Source organism: Pseudorasbora parva, chromosome 9, assembly GCF_024679245.1.
Source record: "Pseudorasbora parva isolate DD20220531a chromosome 9, ASM2467924v1, whole genome shotgun sequence".
In the NCBI taxonomy this organism is placed as follows: domain Eukaryota; kingdom Metazoa; phylum Chordata; class Actinopteri; order Cypriniformes; family Gobionidae; genus Pseudorasbora; species Pseudorasbora parva.
The window spans coordinates 21282404-21304043 of record NC_090180.1 but is presented as its reverse complement, the minus strand read 5'-3'; the positions used below and the strand labels follow the sequence as shown (position 1 = coordinate 21304043).

The 21640-nt window shown below is 38.1% G+C and overlaps 2 protein-coding genes across 5 annotated transcripts; both read left to right on the top strand.

The window, feature by feature from the left end:
• Window positions 1–1603: 1603 nt before the first annotated feature.
• Window positions 1604–13361, top strand: selenot1a (selenoprotein T, 1a). Its single transcript, XM_067454309.1, has 6 exons — window positions 1604–1788; window positions 2642–2752; window positions 3043–3169; window positions 6335–6422; window positions 7829–7995; window positions 12888–13361. Exons 1-5 carry the CDS (start codon window positions 1658–1660, stop codon window positions 7951–7953), a joined length of 582 nt encoding a protein of 193 aa, XP_067310410.1. The 5' UTR covers window positions 1604–1657; the 3' UTR covers window positions 7954–7995; window positions 12888–13361.
• Window positions 13362–15566: 2205 nt separating this feature from the next.
• On the top strand, window positions 15567–21215 carry LOC137090353 (serine/threonine-protein kinase pim-2-like). Of its 4 annotated transcripts, none has more exons than XM_067454303.1 (11): window positions 15569–15662; window positions 16125–16394; window positions 16503–16736; window positions 17322–17531; window positions 17709–17803; window positions 17957–18007; window positions 18191–18572; window positions 18679–18858; window positions 19313–19485; window positions 19723–19948; window positions 20143–21215. In XM_067454303.1, exons 1-9 carry the CDS (start codon window positions 15635–15637, stop codon window positions 19453–19455), a joined length of 1593 nt encoding a protein of 530 aa, XP_067310404.1. In that variant the 5' UTR covers window positions 15569–15634; the 3' UTR covers window positions 19456–19485; window positions 19723–19948; window positions 20143–21215. The 4 variants fall into 4 exon arrangements, with proteins under 4 accessions (XP_067310406.1, XP_067310404.1, XP_067310403.1 ...); XM_067454302.1 differs by having other exon boundaries at window positions 15570–15662; window positions 19313–19461; XM_067454305.1 differs by lacking the exon at window positions 19313–19485 and having other exon boundaries at window positions 15567–15662.
• Window positions 21216–21640: the final 425 nt, after the last annotated feature.

Genomic DNA, 21640 nt, shown 5'->3' with positions numbered 1-21640 from the left:
ATTAACACAAGAAACTGTGTGTGTTATGTACCTTATAATAATTTAAATTTTAATAATTTTGTTGGGAAAAATATATAATTACTAATGAATAATAAAACATGGGGATTAGAATTTAAATGACACTTAGAATTTAAATGACACTCCTTAATAGGCTAATACCTCTCCACTTTGGAATATTATCCCTATATTTTTTCTAAAGTCGGTGGCCTGAACTATTAGGTTACAGAGATCCCTATTGCTTAACAATAAGCAGACGCTCTTAGCATGGTCTCTAACTTTTCTCTGCAGAGATATTATTTATGGAACAATAAGGATATTCTCATTTTTATAAAATAAAATAAAAAACGGATTAAAAATTACCTTTTTTGTTGGACATCGCTTTTTAACTCACAGGGCAGACATTATAACTATTGAGATTTTGAAGAAATAAACAATTTCTATAACTGCTAATGTTGTTTGTTTTCAATGCGTGTCTTTTCTGTTGCAAGGTTAATTTCCATGGCCATGTACTTAGTCTTTGAACCTGACACAATGATTGGAAATGTATGCTTTTTTGTAGAGCAAAAAATAAAATAAAATAAAAAATCTGCCATAATGCCAATTCGTTCTGTTCCAAAGATTTTTTTTTTTTTTTGGATTGTTTGACAGACTAATCAAAAGAAAACATATTACATAATTGATTTGTCTTATAGCTTACTTTCACATAGCCTAACAGAACATTTACTGCTCTGAACCTTTCATTTTAAATATAGGCTATATGACAAAGCTCTGTTAATCCCAAAGCACTGCAAACTGTAGGCCTATCTCTATATTCATCCTTTTTGTCCTTTTAAGATGTAAATTTATTACATTGTTGTTGTTGTTTTTTATGTGACCCTGTCAATTTATCTGTTTCTGCATATCTTTTTGCTTTGTTGATTCCCTCTGTAGCCTATTGCTTGAATTTTTTTGTGTTTTGTAATGTTTAATTATTAACAAAGCATTCTTGGAAAGCAAAAAAGAAAGAAAAGAAGAACAATTCACAGATTTTCAACTAGGCTATACTTTATGCAAACCAGTTAACAGTCTGGAAGGTTAGATTAAAAGAATCATATTATTAGTACTGTTGTAGGCCTACAGTATTTGATCAAAAAAGTGCCTTGGGGAGCATATGAGACTTTTCTTTAAAAAAAAAAAAAAAGAAGAAGAAGAAGAAGAAGAAGAAGAAGAAGAAGAAGAAGAAGAAGAAGAAGAAGAAGAAGAAGAAGAAGAAGAAGAAAATATCTTTTTACAGTTTGACTGGTTTTTGCAATGAACTAAACTGATAATCTTGAATTTATAACTAGATACATTTTGATGTTGGCTTAAGAAAACCTAAAATCAAGTTTGAAAGGTATAAAAGCTTTACTAAACAATTTGACACGCCGAGATGTCAGGGCCACGTCGTGACTCGTGACTCGTGACGCTATTGCGTGATGACGCAAATAGCGTTTTTCTAACCGGTTCTCTGAACCGAACTGTTCAAAAGAACCGATTCGTGGAAATGAGAGACTTCCCAATCCCGTCAAGCCCGAACCAATCACAGCGTCGCTTCTAGGATTACCCGTATGAAATGCATTACATTTCCTTCCTGCTTTTTCAGTTGACGACAGTTCAGTAACGATCGTAGTGGGGGAAGATGCGTTGGTTGCCTCTCTTGGTTGTAATATTATGGGCCTGTTCTCTTTACAGCGCCTCTGCGGATAGCAATGGCGTAAAGAAGATGAAGATGCAGTTTGCCACGGGTCCGCTTCTCAAATTCCAAATTTGGTGAGTAAGAGTCACTTTAATGTCGGTCAGTCCCGACACAGGCCTATCAGTCTATAACGTTACGTTAATGACATTGAGTGTGCTCTATAGCACATTAGCACTACGTGACACGTTCATTCATAAGCTGGCAGAGAAACTGTACAAGTGACAAACGAACATGTGCACAGACAAGCGTTAATTTGCCTCATGGCTCCAACTGTCTCGCAAGTAACCTCAGCAGCATGTTATAATCGGCCGGTAATCCGGTGTTAAGTGGAGAGAGCTCTCATTTGAGGATTATCCCCTTAGTGTATCTGTCTGTATTTTTTACGGTCTGTGTGCGTGCATTTGAACCGTTTGCACGTTTAATAATGCAGCATTTGGCTGCTGTGATCTCTAGCATACGATGGAAGTTCGTTTATGAAATTAAAATCATATAACGTTAGTTACACAACAGTGCAGTTGTAGTGAAAGAGTTAGTTCACCCATAAATTAAAATTACCCCATGATTTATTCTCCCTCAGGTCATCCTAGTGTATGACATTCTTTCAGCCGAATACAACCTTGTGTGTGTGTGTGTGTGTGTGTGTGTGTATGTATATATATATATATATATATATATATATATATATATATATATATATATATATACACACACACATACATATATACACACACACACACACACACACACACACACACACATACATACATACACCAATCGAAATGAGAGCGATTGGAGCCCAAAATTTGAAGCCCAATAAAGTATAGGCTATTATAGTAGAGTTATGGTTTACTGCAGAGCCATTACCTCCAGCCTCCAGAAGCAAAGGCTCTGAGGTGTGTCTTCATCTTGTTTGTTTTCTGTTTTCAGTGTCTCCTGAGGGTACAAGCGGGTGTTTGAGGAGTACATGCAGGCTTTGTACCAGCGGTACCCAGACATCCGCATAGAAGGAGAGAACTACCTTCCACTGCCTGCCTACAGGTATGACTTACACAACACTGCTCATTGTTATATGGTCACATTTACATTGATTCTAGCCCTGTGCCATGGAATAAATAAAAACAGTAACAAAATAATTTATTACACTTTTTTTTATTAATATATTTTTATTAATTAATTAATGTGTGTGTGTGTGTATATATATATATATATATATATATATATATATATATATATATATATATATATACACACACACACACACACACAGACTGTGTGCATATAGTTATTTATTATTTTTAAAGTGTCCTTTTCCCCCCCCTTCCCATCAGGCACATTGCTTCCTTTCTGTCTATATTTAAGCTGGTGTTAATTGGAGTGGTCATCTTGGGCAAGGATCCATTTGCTCTATTTGGCATGCAGGCTCCAGGCCTCTGGGTTTGGAGTCAGGAGAATAAGGCAAGACCATTATTCCCAGTACACATTATATGATTTTTAGCTGTCCCAGATGAAAGATAACAGATTTCTGTGGCCGTGGCTCCTTAATGGTAGTACTGGGTCGTAAAGTGAGGGAGGTTAAAAGACAGCTATTATCAAGGTCTTGTGACCAAAGATATCATTAATTATCTGATAGCGTGTGAAATTTAGCACAATCAGTGTGTTTGCTGCTACTACCTATGTTTACTGACTATCTATTAAAAATATAACATGAAACTGCTGGTTGATCAACATGACATGGTGCTTAAACTTAAAGGGTTAATTCACCCAAAAATGAAAATTATTCCATTAATTACTCACCCTCATGTCGTTGGACACCCGTAAGACCGTCGTTCTTCTTCGGGAACACAAATGAAGATATTTTTGTTGAAAGCTGATGGCTGAGAAAGGCTTCAAAAAGGCCTTCATTGGCATCCAGTATATTTCCACTCACAAGACCCATGAACGCACTAAACACATCGATACAAAGTCCATCTCACTACAGTGACTGTACAATAATTTTACAATGCGACGAAAATAACTATTGGGCGCACAAAAATCTAAATAACGACTTTATCCACAAAGTTATTGGCATGAACTGGGTGCGTTTCCCAAAACCATAGTTGCTAGCCTGTTAGCAACTTAGTTAGTTGGCAATGGGAAATTGGCTAACTTAGTTACTGACTCTCTGTGGTCATTAAAACTCCAATGGCACGTCTTGTAAAGAGTAGGGGTATAACCCTGGTGTCTTGGCCAAATACCAACCACTGGGAACACCACAAATATGTTTAGAAAGCGTACACCGCTTTATTTACAATAATTCTGACGTGGCGTGAACGTAGCATAAATCCTGGGTAGGGTTGCACCAGTCATTTATAAGTTATTTCTTAAATAGGAGAGGCTTAGTTAATACTAGCTAGTTTGTAGTAGGGGTGGCACAGCAGAGTCCTGCATGGGTCCATTTTTGGAGACCCGCCCCTGCCCGTACCCGCAAGGTTTAGCACCAGATCCGACCCGTGACCCGTGAAAATTTCAAAATTAAATCCGCACCCGCCTAGACCCGTTAATATTTGGCCCGTTACCCGGCACATGCCCGCGATAAATCACACATGCTAAAATCATTCAAATTAAAATGCTTTATTTTTTTTATCCTGCACCTCTCTCAAAATCACAACAGCGTCTCTACTCTTCTGTACTCTTCTGTACTCTTCTGTACTTCTTCTGCTCGCTCCATCTGGGTTACGAGAGGCATCAACAAAAGTTTCAATGTAGTGGTGGTGACGTGATGCGTCAAATGGCATATTGTTGTTGCATGTATGTGTAATGGTAATTTGGACATAGAAATTGTAATAGCCTGTAATATGTTCGAGGGGGGAAGAAGGAGGCGGGAACCGGCGAACATTTAAAAGACTTTAACCAAACAAAATGAAAGTAACGTGGGTAGCCCCTCACGGACATCTGCCACGCGCACACACATAATAAAAACGTAAACACAACTCAATGTCAAATCCAGGTTTGGTGATCTCTCGTCCCATGATATGCCTCCGAGCTCCCTCAGAGGACTCGAGACCGGTGTGGCTCGCAGGTGACGCTCATTCACAATCACGCCCCGGTCTTGCTAGCTCTCTCTCTCTCATTCACCTCGCCACAGAAATATTGCACATAGGCCTATTTTTCATCCGCGCTACTACCCGCCCGCACAGAGTTAATTATCTGCCCGCATCCCCGCCCGTGATTTTTATAATTGTCACAATCCACCCGTTTTAGCCACTTTTATGCGGATACCCGCGGGTACCCGACCCGTTGCAGGACTCTGTGGCACGGTACATGGAAAAAACCCAAACCATTCGGTTTGCTTGTCTCAGTTCGACGCATGCGCAATGTAGCCTCATGCCGTATGTTACCTCAGGAAGTGGGTGTCCTTTTCGTGCAAAATAAGAGGTGTGTGTGAACATACAGCAAAAGACTGCAGGTCACGTCACGTGTCGCAATGGGACGTGGGAGAGGTAAGGAAGGCTGGCCCGAGTTGGAGGATGTGCCAGCGTCATATAACGCCGGCTTTACACCGCACACGCAAGCAGTGCGTTAGCAGGGCAGAAGAAGTGCGTTTGGAGAGCGGGAGCTGCACGTGTTGTCTCGGCTCATGTATTGCAAATACAGACGAATATCGTCCATTGACATGATTAAATGAAAAATGTTACGCCAATGTGTTGGACAGTGTAAGCAGGATACAGCCAGTTAGGAAACAACTTCTACATTATATAACTTTTAAGAAAAATACTATATCCTAAATTGTGTATAATTAAACTATATATATGCTAAAGTAAAATTCTAGAGTTTTAACAATTAAAAGAAAAAAACAACGACAGTACCGAACCTAAAACCGTGATACGAACCAAACCGTAGGTTTTGTGAAACGTGCCACCCCTAGCTTGTAACTAACTGTACTTTATGAAAGCTGCGATAGTCAGTCAGTCTGAAGGTCTGCGTGAGACTAAAGAGCTACTAACAATGTAATCTATTTGCTTGTTTTCTCTCTCAAAGTGTAAGCGAGTGTAAATAACAGCATTACCATGTCTAAAGACTTGAAGTCAGTCATGTAAAACAAGTTTATTGACGCTTCCGTAAATATTTAGTTTTTACATAGAGCTTCAACTAAGTTTAATGGTGCAACACAAAAATGTTAGAGCGCAAGTTGTAGCTTAGTGCCTATTTACATCTCAACTAGGTTTGTAACTTGCGCACAGCTTGTGCAACTGGCACCTGTTCCTTAACTACAAGCTATTTTAGCACTAGGTTAGATGGAAGATTCAACATGGGTTCAAATAAAAACTTTCCCCATGGACCTCATTAGTGTTTAACTTTGTCACCTCAGTGTTGTCTGCAGTTCTAGAAGAGAATGTAACACACAAGAGACCAAAGGACAAGCCTAATGTTAATGTTCAACTGACTCTTAATGTGCGATTGCTGAAATGTAGATAAGGAACATATTAATCTTGAAGATTAATGGATTTTTGCATGTTTTAATTAGAAAAATTAGTACAAATCGGGTATTATCTACCCACAAAATAATGTATTTCAATATTTACAGTACACACAAACTAACTACAGCAATGCTTATTTGATGGGATTTGTTTCTTTTGTTAGATATATGCCTGTATGATGGTGTTCTTCTTCAGCAATATGATTGAAAATCAGTGTATGTCTACGGGTGCTTTTGAAATCACGCTCAATGGTAAGTGTTTATTTAATTATTTAAATTCATAAAATATCATTTATATTATTGTTTGTATAGTATTTGTTGAAATTAGTATAATTTTTTGTATTTATTGTATAGTAACCCTATGCATAGTTTTTGTTGGTAAAAAGGGATAACTGAATGATTATAGTGTAGAAAATCCCTGTTATGACCCCTTTCAGAACAACATAACTTGACCAATGACATTCAAACTCTTAAAAGGATAGTTCACCCTAAAATGAAAATTAAGTCATCATTTACTCACCCTGGTGTTGTTCTAATGCACGTGTTTCTGTTTTGGACCACAAAAGGAGAATTGAAAAAAGGCCCATTAGTGCTCGTAAATATAATGGTAGTGAATGGTGACCATGATCAAGCTTTTGAAAAAAAGACACAAATGTATCACAGAAGGATCCCATGCCATATTTTTAGGGTTTGGTAAAAAAAAATTAACTCATTTTATGTATTTAACAAAAATCCTGACTTTGGCTGTGCATGAATCATGAGATTCACTACGACTTGTCCAGAGAAAGCTCACAAGATGTGAGAAATCAACTTTGTGATTTTTTTTCCCTTACATTCCCCCTGTATTTGGGAGTGAAAATGGGTAAGTCGATAAGACTTATCCTGTTGCCATCTGCTGGTTATAGTGGTTATTTCATGTTTAGTTTTTTTTAATGAAAGTTTTTTTTTTGGCACTAAGATTAATTTTCCTTCATATTTAAACTTTTAGTTTTACAAATCATCACATTAAAATATAGCATTAACATTGGATCATATTTAAAGATGTGCAGTGCTGGAAAAAGTGTGATGCACTTAAAAGTCATTAAAGGAACACGCCAACTTTTTAGGACTGTAGCTTATTCACCGTATCGCCAGAGTTAGATAAGTCCATATAGGGCTGGGCGATATGGAGCAAAAAATATATCTCGATTGCAGCCGGAGCTTCTTCTCTCTGTTTATGTCTATGGCAAGTCAGACAGGGACTGTGCTCCACCGCAGTGGTTCCTATCAGACAGGTCTGAAATAGTTCCAATATAAACACTTATTATAAGTGAACCATAATGATTCGGAGTAAGACAAAAACACTGTTTGAAAAATGGATGCTTATTTTTCATTCTCATTATATAATTTTTGTAAATCTTGAACACAAAGGTTACAAACAGCAGCTTTAAAGTGATCTAACCTGTTAAGACTGTATGGGATAGTATATAAAAGTGTAATTTTATAAGAAACTATGGTTTATCAGATCGGAAGAATTAGAGGTGTTCACTATCTATCATACAGGTTTGTTGACATCCTTTAGAGAATTCAGTGGTTTAGTCTGGCGGAAGTGAAAAATGCTGTGGTTGTACGATTACTATGGTAACACAGTGGTTTTTTCTTCTACTTTTTCTGGTTAGATGTTCCAGTTTGGTCTAAGCTGGAGTCAGGCCACCTGCCTTCCATGCAGCAACTAGTTCAAATTCTGGAGAATGAGATGAAGATGAACGTGCACATGGACACACTTCCACACCATCGCTCGTAACCTTGCCTCTGATTCACTGAATGGAGCCCAGGACCCCCCCACGTATGTCAAACCATCATAACCTTACTAAATGTTAAACAACATTAGAGTTGTGCCGATGGACGATATCATCGTCCATCGTGATGGCTGACCGACATCACGATGGAGAAACATCGTATTGCTACGCCCCCGCCCAGCTGCGAGTCAACACCAGAGTATGTGAGTGGAGTGGAGCAGCTCCAATATCCCAAATTTTTTGGGGAAAAGATGAACATACGTTTTCATCAGTTATTTTATATACGGATCAATACAGATGTCTGCTCACTCAAAATCATATAATAGAATAACTGATAAGCCTACTGATAACTGTAAGCACTACAAGATGTTTTTGAATGCATTAGAGAGAACGGTTACATGTGTGAATAAGTGCTACTTGTTTCAAATGTGCTTTCACGCGATCATATTCAGTATGTAGAAGGTAAAAAAAAAAAAAAAAAATCCCTTAAACTTTAACATCCCGCTCATGCCCATCGCCGTGATCCATCTGTATCACGCTGGTTGTTTACCGTGTGAGTTCTGAACACTACACTATCCTAGGGCTGGGCGATAAATCGATAACGATAATTATCACGATATAATTTTCCTCGATAAAACGATAACAACAGGTCGATAAATTCTCGATATAATGCTTACGCGCCATGCGTAATGCTGCGCATGCGTATTGCAGACCGGACGTCTGCGTGCTGCACGCGGTAATGTTTACAGTCTGTGGCTGACCATATTGCTGACAGGCTTGGAGGATCGGAGATAAGTGGAGCGATAAAAATGAGCAATAGTGAAGAAAATGCAGCGCTCACGGCCAGCTCGGAGGACACAGATATCGTTGACAAGTTAGTTCGCTCAACTTCAGTGGTCTGAAGATATTTTAGCGATCCCATCCGACATATAACAGAGCGACGTGCGTGGACTGCTTATCATAGGTTCACGTTCACCACACGGAATTTAATTATTAAATTATCGTGTTTCTTCAAAGTCCTTCCATATAACATGCAGCCCAACACAGCGGTGAATCTACATTAACTACATTCACACACCGGCTTATTACCTTGTTAGCTGTAGTGGGTGACTTATTTACAACAGGCTAACGTTACCAAACTATAATCACTAAACATCGGACTTGTACATCGCTATCATAATTGTTTGTCTTTGGTGATGTATTAATGACTCCGCATCGCCTGTATCAAAAGAGAAATAATGTCATCTGGTGTTTAAAATTAATAAAATAGACTAGACAGCCCTTACTGGAGATCCACAAATACTGAACTTTTCTCTCTCCCGACCAGCCCACTGTCAGTGAGGTGTGTGTGTGTGTGTGTTTGTGTGTGTGTGTCGGTGAGATGCACGGTGGACCAATCCACTGTGAGGCAAGAGAAGGGGCCTCAACATGTTTCTTAAAACGCTTTTTTTTGCCCGTTTGCGTTTTTAGTGTTTTACTTACACAATTAAATATATATGATGCAATATTGAGTGTTTTTGTTCTATTTCAGCTGCGAAAATCGTTCACAGAAGAACCGCAACGCGTCTCACAACGTGTGTAAATGAACGATTCATTGTTTGAATGAATCGTTTGAATGAACGACTCAATGACTCGCTCATTAAGACGGCCACCTGCTGCCACCTACTGGTGGTTTAATTTGATCTTTAAACATACTTTCCAACATGTCTTATTTGTCTATTCAAAACTACAAAACTCAAAACATTATTTAATGCTGTTTTAATTTTTCAGTGTAAATTATTTAATTTGATTGGTAACAGCCCTTATAGTGTTTTATTTTAATTAAATGTATTGATCAAAATTACAAATATAAAATGAAACATGAAGCTTAGCCTATATTTAATAAGATTAAGGGAAAATGCCCTTTATAAAAGGTGAAAATATCACAAATTTCAAATGATGCAGATTTAAATATGTCAAAGCTGATTGAACACTGGTGAGAATATTGCTTTAGAATAAATTATATTTACAACACACACACACACACACACACACACATTTTTCCGGACAAGCTAATTTTTTACTTGGACAAGCTTGAACGATGTACTTGTTCGAAGGACAAGCACATGAACATGCTTAATTTCAAGCCCTGTATAATGATATATTATTGATATAAAGTGTTGAGTAAAAAAATGCTGGCCACAGTTAAGATTTTAATAAATAAATCTACCTCAGTTTAAATAAATTGTTCACTTGTTTGAGAAGTGTTTGTCATGTTTTGACAATAAAGGATAGTTAAAAACCACAGCTAACTGTTTGTTTTCTACATATTTCACTCAGGAGCAAAAATATGCCTTTAAACTTTAAAGAAATAATAATTTTACATTTATCGTGATATTTATCGATATCGACTGATATGCTAAATTATATCGTGATATTTTTTTTGGGCCATATCGCCCAGCCCTACACTATCCTTATTTAAATCTTTTCGTTTCTACACATATTAGGCTACATATTTCTCATGTCTGTGAGGCAAGCCTGCTGAGTTTCAGTTTATTTGAGACACGCTTCGGTTCGGTTCATGATGAAAGCGATCGCTTCTGTGACCTCATAATGTACTTATTTGCTTTTTATTTATTAAATACATGCAATTGGCTGAAGAAACCTTTATTAAAATTAAGGAACAATTTGTAAAAAACGAAAGAAAGGCTTTTTACAAAATAACACGTAATATTAAACTAAATATAACCACCAAAATCATTTCTGACCCACTCGCATATTTGCACTTATAGCCTATTATAATCAGATGAAATTTAAAAATAATATTTAAACATAAATATGAAAGAAAAAAAACATTGCGTAATGACTACGACAAGTAGGCAATAGTAAGCTACACATTTGTGTCATGTCTGAGCTGGATTTGAACGAACATCATTTTACCGCAGGGTTCATGAGTGCGCGCCTGCGGATTATTGAGCTGATCACACCGGCTGCGCTCCGCTCATTAGTCATTACAGGCTCGTTCTCGATAATTACAGTTAATGTGCCGGGCAGCGCACGGGCTCGGGTAGGGTTAGTTTTTTTGTTTTGTTTTTTGGAGCCAATCTAAGCTCTAGTTCTGGCTAAAAATGTATTTATTATGTGTCGGCCCGTTGGCATAAATTGTACTCGTGATGGAGCGGCAGTGGAACCACAACACTCCGACTTTAAAAAAAATCTGCTTTAAAAACGTGCCATTAATCGATCTACGTTCTATAAGATGTAAAACAGGAACATAAATGGAGTGTCCTAAAAGCAACTCGTGTAACCACCTTAATCAGAATATTGTCTTATTGAGAATAAGGTCAATAATTCGATTACTGCTGTCCATGTAAACATAGTCAGTGTCACATGATCCTTCCGAAATCATTTTAATATGATGATTTGATGCTCAATAAATATTTCTTATTGTCAATAAAAGAAGTAGTAATAACTTTTTAGGTTTATTTAGTGATTTGAAAGATCTAAAGAATGGTCTTTACTGTCACTTTGGATGAATATAATACATCCTGCTGAATAAAAGTGATTTCTGAAAAAAGCCTAAGCAAAATATTTGCAAGATTTTCTGTGTTTTTTACATAGTCCTGGCTGTGATGGGGGAGGAGAGTGAGAGTAAGAGGTAGATTTGGCTGCGTTCCAGTTAGCTTGTCTCGTTCAACTAGGATGTTCGTTGTTGCTTTCATTGTATAAGTGCAATACTGGCAGAACCTTTGCAATGGGCTCATAAGCCCTTTGAATGTCCTAAGACCTTGATCGAAGGTCTACATTAACATTTTGCTTTAGGAGCACTTGCACTGCAGAAGGGGCACTGAAGCTCTAACTGAAGTGGTATTTAGACATGCTTACATAGACTTTTTAATGCATAAAATGTTCATTTAAAAACAATTTTCACAAAAATGGAGCAAAAACACAGTATTGTGGCTAAAACGTTGTTACTTTATATCAACTTGTTTGTTGGACTTTTGTAAAAGATCAGTATCCCGTGCACAAGGAGTGTTTACTTGTGTAAAATGGATGAATGATGTACTTGCTCATTATATAAATGTACTAAATCTTGAACACAAAGTTATCTCTTGTGATAGATTAAAATCAAGGACTCACACAGGGGCTTTTGTTTTTAATTAATTTTAATGGCATTTTTGCCCCAAGCCCCCTGTTAATTTCCGAACTTGTTTATGATAATCCACATGTAGTATTTCCTGTTAATTTGGCTGCAAAGCAACACAAGCATGTCATGCTTCACCGTGCAAACAACCTTGCGAAGTGTAGTCTGTCACATGTTTTTTTGCACGTGCTCTGCTGACTAAAGCAAGTCTTCGACTAAAGAAGGCATGAAAAGCAGTCGATCACAGTACGGAACATAAGTGTTGATGCACTTTGGGAGTTGTGGGACTTTTGGTTCGTTCACCCAAAAATGAAAATTGTCATTAATAACTCACCCTAGTGTCGTTCCACACCCTGTGCTGTCTCCCTCAGACTATATACGGAGATCACGCCCACCAGATAGCACATCAGCAGCGTCACTGCACAGTCGCTAAACTTCTGCTTTCAAACGCTCCTGCTCCCACTTTCAAACACTTCCATGCTTTAAATCTTTAAAATGCTGCCTTGCGTCGATCATTGTAGCCAATCACAGGCACATCCGATGAAAATGCCTCTGTGAAAAGCATCATGATGTATTTTTACAACATGTTTGTGGAGGGCTGATCATAGTAGCAAATCACAGACATATTTGATGAGCGCGTGAGCACAATGACCAGTCAGAGGTGTTTACGATGCAGCTCAACAGTGCTTAGTCACGTTTTGAACATTTCAGTACCAATTTGGTATCGCGGTCTGTACTTCTGACAACACTAGGCGGAGCAATCCCACCCCCCCCCCATCTTAATTAATTCTCTTTATCTGCATTATTCTCTTTCAGTTTTGTGGTGAAGCTCTCCTAAGGTTGTGAGGTGACGTTTATGAAGGTTTGCGCTGAAAGTAGAGCCTCTGCTAGCGCACACCTGATGCTCCGCGTCCTCCTCACCGTGCCCCTCGGAGATGCACCTCCTACAGACGCTGGTGCGGGATCCACGGCAACAACAGTGGCCATTTAAAAATAACTGCAACCCATCTCTTGTGCAATAACTATTTGGTTCAGGATATATGTTCACAAGGAATAGGTAATAAATAATTTCTATTTGAGTGCAGTTAGCTAAGTCCAAACAATTAATGATTCTACTGTATGGCTAAAACCTGTTTTTTGATTTATTTAATGAGTAGATATGAAAAGATCCTAACTTATGCACCCATCCCCCATCATGATCATTTAACTAAGTATCATTAATTATATTTCTGAGCCCTAGTTTTTATATTGCTTTGTATAGCTTAATCTTTAGTAAATGGAAAATAAAATGTAATTAATGAAACATTGTTGTGTCTTTTATTGGAAGACTGACCTATCAAAAGTATTATCTAAGTTGTACACTATATTGCATAAGGTTGGAAAGAAGAATGACCATCAGAAAACTGAGCCACTTCTCTTTCGTCTCTGTTCACTCATTTGTCTTGTATTGCCAATAATCTAGTCCACATTTGGGTTTAGCCTGGTTTTACCCTGATCATTTCAGGTGAAAGAACTTATGTGCTTATCACAGTCTAAGAATCCTATTGTGAACTTAGTCTTACCGTTTATTCACACTGTGACGCGGCTACCCGAGCTGCTAGTCAATGCTTTTTTACACCATCATTTTGATAATATTTGAAGACAATATTTTAATGTAATTTGTCAATCTGATGTCGAAGTTTTATATACCCTGGAAACATTTGGTTAAAATATTTATTTTTATTTTTTCAAGACTTAAAAATTCTGTACAACTCCCTTCATTACCCACATTGGAAACCTTTTCCACATAAGGCTGTTAGGGCGTATTACCCAATTATATAAAATACTGGTATGGAATCATAAAGAAATATAAAAAAAAATTGGTAAAAAGGATTTAAATAAAGACATTTCATTAGATGAGTGAGTTACAATATGTTTAAAAGCAAACGGAAACTAAATACTCTGTTGAGAGACTTACAACTGGATAATGAGAACCAGTATCACTCCTGTGAGATTAAATAAATGTAAGTATTTCTGATTCATGTTTTGAATATCATACTTTCCAGGTTAATTTTTTTTTTGATTGTTCTTGAGCCTCTGGTTTGTCCTGAGCATTAACTGACCAATGTTCTTGAGAAAAATCCTCCAGGTCCTGCAAACGTTTTCCATCATCTTTTGCTTATTTGAGTTTGAACCCTCTTCAGCAGTGACTGTATGATTTTCAGATCCATCTTTTCACACACTGAGGACAATTGCCGATATTAACCCAATGCAGAACCGCAGAACCCACACACGTCACTCACAACAGTCTGAGGACCATAGGGTTCTGCACCTATCTAAACATTTGAGGAACTCAAACACAACTATTGCAAAAGCTTCAAACATTCAATGATGCTCCAGAAGGAAACACGATGCATCAGGAGCTAGGGGTAAAAACTTGTCGAAATTGAAGATCAAGGTAAATTGTTCTTCTTCCAGGAAACATGTAAGTTGCTTCTGAAGGGCAGTACTAAATGAAAAAAGAAGATATTTAAATTAAATAAGAAAAAAGAGCTTCATCCTGTTCAAGTTTTGAACTTGCCACCACCTAGTGGATGTTATAGAAAAGACGCCTATTTTTTACGCGTGTTGGAAGCGTTTCCAGGCAAAATAAAATAGGAAAATATGTTTGTATGTCATTTTGACACGAATACATATTAATAAATTACATTTTCATGTTTGAAAGTCTGTAGGTTAACATAAATGCAGATAGGCCTAATTTTAAAAATAATAAACAACATAATTATCGGTTTTGAAATATTAAACCTGTCAATACAGAACGAAATATTCTGAAGCCTATTGTCAATACCATAGATATGACCGTCAAACTGTAGACATTTTTGCGTAATGTGACCAATTATTTTTTACAGTCTATGAATGTGACGAATTGAATCTGATTTTAGGACAATTTATTTTATTAGGATAACTATTTAAGACATGTTAAGGACCCGCGCGGCCACATGTTATAATAAAAACAATACAGATTTTTTTTCTCAAAAAGAATACATTTTATACGTCTAGCGTCTAGCGTCCAAAAAATCAAATTCGTAACAATTCAATAAATGTGTTCAGATCATGGTTCAGATTCGATGTTCGCTCACGCGCACTGCTCGCTCGCGACTTCAGGTGTGAGTGATTCAAACTTTAGTTGCTATAGCGACGCCTGTTATGAATTCAATTTCTGACTTTATAAACAAACAAACTGTCTTGAAAACGCTGGTTGAAAGACGAGGCGAATTCAGACTTTTGCAGAGTATTTTCTGTGCAAATCCTGTGAAATTGATCGAAATCTGAACATTTCTGAGAGAAGACATTCTAGAAGACCGGAGGATATATCCTTTACATAGCTGTTTTTAAAAATATATATTATTATTACTTTATTGCGGAGGACATTTTTATTGTATTGTTCTTTTTATCATTTGAGTTTTATTTAGTTTTTTTTATTTATTATTAATTTAGTTTATTTTTTGGGAACATTTCTGAGGAGAGTATTCTCTCTTTTTTTGTATTGTATTTTGTATTGTTTTTTTATTGCAGATTAGAGGATGTCGATGGCCCACATGGGGGAAAGAGGTGAGTGCTTTAGTTTTTCATGTTTAACTTATGGTAGCCATGATGTTGTACAGATTGACTAAATGAATGTGAAGAAACGAAACGTCTGCGAGTTAAACCATTTACTCCCCGAATTTTGTATTTGATTCCTGGCATATGAAAAACTTTTCAATTTGAGTAAATAAAGTAACATTTAAATTTCAGTAATTGTAATTGCGTTATTTGATTCAAAAAATATTTAGTTAGCCTACATGTTAACTGTTAAGTCACTGCGAATGAATAATTTCAATAAGAGTAAGAGTTTAACAGAAAAAGTATACAAATTATCTAATGACCAATCTGTATAAGTTATATATAACAATTTGTAATTGACCACTGACATTGATTGTCAGTGGACAATCAATTTGATTGACGTTATTGATTATTAACGTTATTGATTATTATGAAAACATTACTAACTATGTGATGTCTGAAATATTCCAGCCTCTGGACGCTCCGGATCCAGGAGAGCTGCTTTCTCTCAGACGGATGGTCAGGAGGTTTGGAGACCAGGTTCTGATGACCGTGACCAGGATGCACTGTCAGATCCGACCCAGACACAGAGCCAGGAGCTTCCTGGATATTTAACATTGTCTTCTGAGTCTGTTTCTGTGTCCACAGGTCAGGCTGACAGAAAGAGGGAGTTGCAGAGCGGCAGCCAGAAGAGCCCAGATGATGGAGGTCTGTCCACTTCAACAAAACGCTCTTGCAGAGGTCAGAATACAGGCTTTTATAAAAGAAGTTAATAAATGTTTAGTCACAGAAAATAGAAAGTAAAAAACAAAAACAAAGTTACAATCTCTCCCAATGATTCTTCACCAGGCATCCTGACATCATCATCCTTGTCCCTCCCTGAGGATGAAATAGAGAGGCAGTTGTCAAGCCTTCACAGTGGTGATAGTTGGGACAGCCAAAACGAGCAGGGCTGTTTGTTCAGGTCGGACAGCCTCGAATGGTGGCTGCCAGGTCAAGTTCCTGTCGAGCCAACAGAGACCGGAAGTTGCCGAACTGCTCAGGGTTCCACGGAAGCTTCTCCTGTGAACGAGATCTCAACAGGTGAGACTGACATTTTGCCATTTCATGCATAAGATTGCATTACATTTTTAACATGTTAAAGGGGTAGTACTTCAGCGCTGGGAAGATGAATCTGTATTTAAACTGGGTCATTAATGTAGTAGAAATGTGAAATTATTTTGAATTTGGTGCTTTCTAGACTGAGAAAAGACAGAAAATGTATTTTTGTCTCATGGGAATGAAAGACTACAATTCCCAGAATGCTTCGCTGCCCTGTGAGGCCGCTCCAAAAGCCACCGCTACTGAATCACTGAACACTTTCTCCACCGCGTTCATCTTCATAAAATCAGTTCCGTTAGAGAACAGACTGACACTAAAATTAAACTCAAGCACGGTCATTCGAATATACTCCAGGGATTCTTCTGATATAAAGCCATATGCTAATCACTGAAGTAACCCTTTAATGTCCTCTCAGCAAAAAAAATCTGAAATTCAGACTTCCATCAGTTTGCATTTGTAACATTACAGATAAGAATTAAACAATAAAATTATGTTTTATTCAGGACTAATGAATTTTCAGTAAAAGATGTTTCTAATAGGGTTTTCATTTGTTTTTCTTCATTGCAGAAAAACCTACAGATTGTAGGAAGAGGAAATTGATTCGTTCTTTCCTCAAGAGGCTCTGGAAGGCTGTGAAGAGTCCTTTCCGCTGCTGTTGCCTCAGTGCTGTGGATGTTGTGGAGCCTTTCGTCCCTCCACCAGATCTGGAGCCGGAGCCGGAGCCGGAGCCGGAGCCGGAGCCAGAGCCAGATCCCTCCGGCATCCAGCCAAAAAATGGTACATCGCCAGTCATTATTTCTCCAACATTATTTTAATTGTTTTTTGTGCAATAAAATATCTTAAGGCTCGTTTTCAGAGAATATTAATCTTATTTTCTCAACACAACCAGCACTGATATTTTTTAAAACAAAACACTGGATCTAGCAAGCTCATATTTGTCTGTTTGTTTTTCAGAGTCTTTTGAGTCTCTCTATAACGAGGGAGAGATGATTGGATTCGGAACGTTTGGCAGTGTGTATGAGGGAACACGCAAATTTGATGGCAAAAAGGTAAATCTTACCGAACTGTACAGACATTTTGCTCTTGCATGCATCAAAACATATTTAAAACAATTTACAGATGGTTTAATACTTAGTGCAAGTTCCGGTGCTTGAATACTGTACTGTTATTGAAACAGTTTTTTTTTTTTTTTTTTGTTGCAGGTTGCCATCAAGCGGATGAGCAAATTGGACAATTTTCTTTATCTTGATATTGTAAGTTGGCTTAAACCTGAATATGTATTATTTAAGTGCAGATTACTGTATTCATACACCCGTAAGAAGCATTAGGTGTAAATGAGATTGATAAATGAGTCTAGAGGCATGGTATAAAGTAAAGATGATATGTTTTTTTCAGATGTTTTCCCAGCTAACCTTCTGTCTACTACTTTTCTTTAGCCTGGGCATCCCGAACCTCTCATTACAGAAGTGGCGCTGCTGCTAATGATGAGCCGAGAACCCATAAGCCCCTACGTCATACAACTATACCAGTGGTTTGAACACCCTCGAAAATTCACTCTTATTTTGGAGTACCCCGAACCCTGCGAGAGCTTGCAGGACATCATCACTCGTCATCCTCAACTGTGTGAAACAGTAGCACGGGTCTTGATGCAACAGGCTGTGCTGGCGTTACAACACTGCATCGAGCACGGCGTTTTTCACAGTGATATTCATGCGCAGAATTTCCTGGTGAAGAAAAACACGTACGAGCTTAAGCTGATAGACTTTGGCTGTGGTCAGCTATTTAGCAGTGATGGCTACGAGAGCGGCATATACCTCGGTGAGCATTTTGGGAGTGTGGAAACCTGAATGTAATGACTTGCTAATTATTTGATGCTTTAAAAAAAAAAAAAAAACTCAACAATGTGCAAATGTCTTGCTTACAGGATTACAGGCTCACTGCCCACCTGAAGTCTTCACAGAACCTCGATTTCACGCCGTCCCAGCAAATGTCTGGGCTCTAGGAGTGCTGTTGTACGAGATGGTGAACGCACACCATCCTTTTTGCAGTAGAATGGAAATCGCACAAGCCGAAGTTAGATTTCGGAACGCCAACTTATCCCTAGGTGAGTGAATAATATTGAAATCATTGATAAACACTGTTAATAAGCAAATCTTTGTCAAAGTGAACAAAGCATCGTGATGCTACGTGCTACAAAGCACACTTCCGTTTCACACAGCATCATCATGCACTCGTTAGAAAGGCACATTTACATAAAGACAAATCCAACACAGCTAAAAGTATTCCTGATACGTTGGCCCTGAAACATGCCCTCACAAAAACCAGTAAGAGCTGCGTGTGAAGTTTAAGTCGGGGAAGACGCAATGCATTAAAGGGGCATTTGCAAGTTTTAAAAATATATATATTTTATTTTTTTAATAACGCTAGGGTCTCAGAAACTACATATTTCACATGCTTCAAAGAAAAGGAAGAACATTTTACATCACATTAATCATTTTTTAGATGCTGTTTCAAATGGCCATGACTAACAAGCTTTCTCCTTGTTAAAATTTGTACAGGATGCAGTGATCTGATTGGCCAGTGCCTAGCCCGGGATCCAACTAAACGGCCGACATTAGAGCAGATGTTACAACATGAGTGGATTAGAAATGACTGCTCTACTGTAGATTGGAGAAGTTCAGGAGATTCACTCGATCAGTGATTTTAGGTGTGAGGAAGTGTAACAGACAGAGTAGGATTATTATCATTTGTCTTCAATTCTTGATTATTTGTAGTGAGCTTTTCAAATTTGTGTTCATTGTGATGTTCTTGCTATAGTTATGTCACCTTCATTTATATAGCGCTTTATGAAAATATAGATTGTTTCAAAACAGCTTCACAGTAATAAACAGGAAAATATGTGTTTCAATTCTGCTTTACATCAGACATTCACGAGTTGACTTGTTCATATAATTTTTGTATTGGGCAGGAAATATCATACTTGCTGTCCTCGGTGGAGGGCTTGAGCTCAAGACTTGTCCCGAAGCCTGAAGTCCTACCGCAACCTGCCAGGAACTCAAGCCGCCACACCAGAGATCCCAGAGCCAGTCCACATCTGAGCAAGAACATGGGAGACTGAAGACTGGAAAGAAGTCATCACAGACACATTTACTTTGTTTTTCACTCCATTCCACTCCACTGGTTTGAATCCACAGGTAGATCGTTCAAATTTGCCTGTAGAGGAGAGGTATCCAAAGCACATCAAATGACCACAGGGTTTCCTCAGGGCTCAGTGCTTGGACCTCTCCTCCTCTTCATTAACACTACATTACTGGGACCCATCATACAGGCACTTGGCTTCTCATACCATTGCTATGCAAATGACACAGATTTCTACCTTTCGTTTCAGCCAGATGATCTGACACAGTAGATGCACGAATCTCAAGCTGTCTGGTGGGAATCACCTGGAGCTCAACCTGGCAAAGACTGAGCTTCTTCCCTGCCAATCCAACTCTACAACACGACTTCATCATCCAGCTAGGTTCATCTTTGATTTCCCCTTCAAGGTCGCTCAGAAATCTTGGAGTAACCTTTGATGACCAGCTGTCCTTCAAAGACCACATATCAAAGACTCGGTCGTGCAGGTTTGCACTACACAACATCATAAAGATCAGGTCATTCCTAACAGGGCATGCAACACTGCTTCTCGTCCAGGCCCTGGTCCTTTCTAGGCTTGACTACTGCAATGCGCTTCTGGCTGGACTTCCATCGTGTGTGATCCAAACGCTTCAAATTATTCAGAGTGCAGCAACACGTCTGGTCTAGCCTAGAAATCTAGACGCACCCTAGCGGTAGCAAATCTAATTTGCCGCAAGTGTCGTCTAGCAACTCCCAATACACTTCTGAGCAGTAAAAAACCAAACTCTAGTCAGGCCAATCACATTGTGTATAGAATCAGTGGGCTGGGCTTAACATAATGACGGCCGAGTTGCGCTTGCGTGCTTCTAGTAAACACAGAAACTGGCGAACGGCGGTCTTTTGAATCAGCTTTGTCCGTGACTCTAGAAGACTTGGAGTTAAGCTTTTCTTTGAGAAAAGAACAAAGAACGGCACTGAACTTGCTTTACAGATCCAGTACAAGCTCAGCACCCACATACTTCAACTCGCTCCAACAAATCTATCTCTAGATAGGCATGACATGCCTTTCCGGAACATTTTCATTCACCGTTCCTTGCTGGTGGAAGGATCTTCCAACCTCAATCCGGAATGCAGAATTACTGTTTAAGGCTGGAAAAAAACTTGCAAATGCCGGGCTGAGGAACCATTACTCCCAGAGAAGACAAAGGACACTTTCTGGAAATTAACATCTGAACTGTCTCTTACGAAATTAGCCTCACCATTCTAGACATGAGTCTCACCTCAGTATTATCCTAATTGACATCTTTCTGTATTGACTCCCCCTCCTAATCTCTCTCACGCTGAGATCACATCAAATTCACCCAAAATCTATAAGGTTTAATGTGAACAAGTATCATACAGTATTATACATGTTTGGTATCACTTAAATGTCTAATGTTAATAAAGGTTTTAAGAGTTTAGAGATATTTGGCAAGCAGTTGATCATATAAATCATCCTCTGTCCCCAATAAGGTGTAAAATACCCACATCTGGGACAGTGATTAATGTAAATTCCCATTGTTAATACATTTCAATTTGAAAGAGGTTTCTATCTTGGTCTGATATTTAAAGAGAGGAAAAGGTTCGGGGTGATTTGTACACTCAGCCTCAGCACTCAGTGCACTTGTTTACACTTTACTTCAGACCATCTGATGTTATGTATTGATTATCTTTGAACTGATTATTTATGTAATTGGTGTTATACATTTACCTGACTGTTAATAAACTGT